Source organism: Aedes aegypti, unplaced genomic scaffold, assembly GCF_002204515.2.
Source record: "Aedes aegypti strain LVP_AGWG unplaced genomic scaffold, AaegL5.0 Primary Assembly AGWG_AaegL5_hic_scaff_1053_PBJ_arrow, whole genome shotgun sequence".
NCBI classification, from domain to species: domain Eukaryota; kingdom Metazoa; phylum Arthropoda; class Insecta; order Diptera; family Culicidae; genus Aedes; species Aedes aegypti.
Genome location: NW_018734465.1, coordinates 1 through 2787, shown reverse-complemented (window position 1 = coordinate 2787; position 2787 = coordinate 1). Strand labels below are relative to the sequence as shown.

Here is a 2787-nt window from a genome sequence, read left to right as displayed (position 1 = left end):
GTGGGAATTTTCAACTTCAAAGTTTCAACTTGGAATAATCTGAGATGCGTTTCGTTTTTTTTTTCAATGACTTAATGTGGAATGATCTTAATGTACAATGTTTAAAAAGGAATCAGAATGAATATCATTCTTAACATTCTTAACCACAAATGTAGAGATACAAATACAATTGATCTCTCCGAAAATTGAATAATTTGAACAACCCTATTCCGAAGCCCATAAACGACAATGACGATGAATAAAAATTAGAATCATATTCACTTAATCACGATGGCATTCTACAAAAACAAATATAGTTCATTTCGAAGATTCATTGTTCAATGTTTCTTTTATATACTTGTATAGCATGCGCAAACGGTAACTTCAGAGTCATTCCAAATTTGTATCTTAAATCTGAATGCCTCAAATTTGTCTTCAGCGAAAAATTCCGCACAATATACACTATCATCACCTTCATACTTATCATCGCATAACGGCCTCCTATACAATTCCTAGACCCACTACTGAACGGCATAAAAGCGTAAGGATGTCGCTTTTCGCACCGTTCCGGTGCGAAATTCTCCGGATCAAATTTTTCCGCATCCTGTCCCCAAATGTCCTTCCGCCTATGCAACGCAAAGAACGAAAACGACAGTATGTTCCCCGCCGGAATACGCACGCCGTCCAGTTCCAGTTCCTTCAAGTTTTGACGAGCCACAGTGGGAGCCACCGGGCAGTGACGAAGAACTTCCTTCAGGAACATCTCGGTGTACTCGAGCTGTCGAAGGGAATCGGCATCAAGGGATATGCGATCGTTAGGTCCATCGGGAGGAAAGTGTTTCATCACTTCGTCGTATACTTTCTGCTGGATATCCGGGTAGATGGCTAGAAAAAGACAAGCATGGGCCACCCCTAGGCCGGAGGTATCGTTGCCCTGTGTTAGGAAAATTTGGAAATATGTTATGAGATACTTGTTTGGCATTACTCATGGGAAAACTTACGGCTATCATAATGGTTAAAACATTGTGCAAAATCTCTTCATCTGTGAACGGACGACTGCTGTTGGATAGTGACAACAATTGATCGATAAATATTTGAGGCTTCCGAATATCATCTTCATCTTTCGTCAGGGTTGATTCATCATGAAGGTGTTGTTGATTCAAACAGGACATATGCTCTCGTCGCTTTTCTTTGATTATCTGCGAGTTAAGTAGTTTTATGAGAACTCATTTACGAGAAGTTCAAAAATTATCAATTTATAAATTATGTTTCTCAAACGTAACGTAATTTCGTCAAATTTTCAAGATCGATCTCATAATTCTTCTAGTTTTTGTACCCGTGGTAGGGTATATTGACAATTATTGCACAGGCTAAGAACGCGCCAATTATTGCACAGTTGTTGGCAGTTTTGTGATCCACTTCCAAAGTTTGACGGAATTTCGTTAAGGTGAAGTTGATTCAAAGTCATAGCTCAAATTTTCAAAAGCACAAATCTGGAGAACCAAACAACACTTTGCACTTGAAATTCGATCGATTGGTCACCAGGTTTTCAGAACGATTCTTCGTTTCTCTAGATTTATGCTCTTGAAAATTTGAGATTTTGATTCGATGCATCTTCACCTTAAAAGATGGCTAAGAAACAGACTTTTAAAATGGAAAATTGTGATCTAAATTGACGTTGTGCACGTGTTAAACTTCCCGTTGAATTCAGTATGCAAGTTACTAAAGCTCCGAATGTGAGCATAAAGGCAACTTACGTTTCCAGAAAATTCGTTAATCTTTTTCCGTATCTTCATCTCCTTTCTGTGATAACTAGTCAATCGATAAATAGAATCTAGGAACAATTCAACACTGAGCATTCTTTTGCCCACTAGCTCAAATAATCTGCAAGAAAAGTATAACTCAGTAAACCAGGAAATATAATCAATCACATTCTTACCCTTCCATGTTTCGTAGAAATTCATCACTTCCTTCTCGTTCCAGCACGTTACTTCCTAACGTGGTTGCACACACCATTTCCAAAGTACACTTGGAAGTAAAATGAAACATATCCACCGTGTCGCCATTTGCCCATTTGAATAAATCAGCCACCATTCTCGAACTGCAGTCCTCAAAAATGGGAATGAAGCTATTCAATATTTTCATGTTGAAGGTTGGATTCAAAGCTTTCCGTTGGCCTTTCCACAGCTTATCTGCAATCGAACACGAAAGTTAGGTTGGGCTCTTATCATCCTGCAATCATCAATATCCAACATTCAGCCGAAAAGATTCCATGTTCCAACTGCACAAAGTTATAGAAAAATGGTTTCTCCAAGCAATCCGGATGCGAGAGTACTTTGTGCATCAAATCCGGATGACTGATCCCGATGCCCATGATGGGTCCAAGTAAATGTTTGAACATCCGATCGTGGCTCAAGAACATTCGCCAAACCGATTCGAAGCGTTGTACTTCGTCCTCGACTGCCATGGTCAAATCCATGCCTAGGAAGTACACTTTGGGAGGATGCAAAGTTAGACTGCGGGCGAAAGCACGATTTCTCTTGATGTAGAGAATGATAAGAACCCAAGTTGCGGAGAAAATAGCGATGAGAAGTAAAACTGGGATGAGCAACATTTTGACCGAGGAAGATGAAGCCGATCGGGCAGCAGGAAACTGACTAAATTAAGAAAATTTGGCTAGAACAGACATTAGGCATAAGGCAGGTCATTAAACAGCGCAACCATTCCGAATTCCTTGTAAGTTACTTTTTGTGACATATTAAAAGCAATTAACCTCTTGTTAATACGTCCAGACGTGGGGTTAAAACG

General features: G+C 39.5%; 1 protein-coding gene across 1 annotated transcript; it reads right to left on the bottom strand.

Annotated features, from left to right (window-relative positions):
* Positions 1-212: 212 nt before the first annotated feature.
* On the bottom strand, positions 213-2181 carry LOC110680213 (cytochrome P450 4c21-like). Its single transcript, XM_021856026.1, has 4 exons — positions 1919-2181; positions 1737-1863; positions 981-1178; positions 213-913 (listed from the first exon to the last, which is right to left on the bottom strand). The coding sequence occupies exons 1-4, from the start codon at positions 2122-2124 to the stop codon at positions 311-313; spliced, it is 1134 nt and encodes a 377-aa protein (XP_021711718.1). The 5' UTR covers positions 2125-2181; the 3' UTR covers positions 213-310.
* Between the last annotated feature and the right edge of the window lie 606 nt (positions 2182-2787).

Bases quoted from the DNA above. Each gene is read 5' to 3' on its own strand.
- LOC110680213 (XM_021856026.1), bottom strand. From the start codon at position 2,124: ATGAAAATATTGAATAGCTTCATTCCCATTTTTGAGGACTGCAGTTCG. The intron at 1,179-1,736 runs GTAAGTTGCCTT...CTTAACTCGCAG, and splicing joins TTAACGAATTTTCTGGAAAC to ATAATCAAAGAAAAGCGACG. The intron at 914-980 runs GTAAGTTTTCCC...TTCCTAACACAG, and splicing joins TTTTAACCATTATGATAGCC to GGCAACGATACCTCCGGCCT.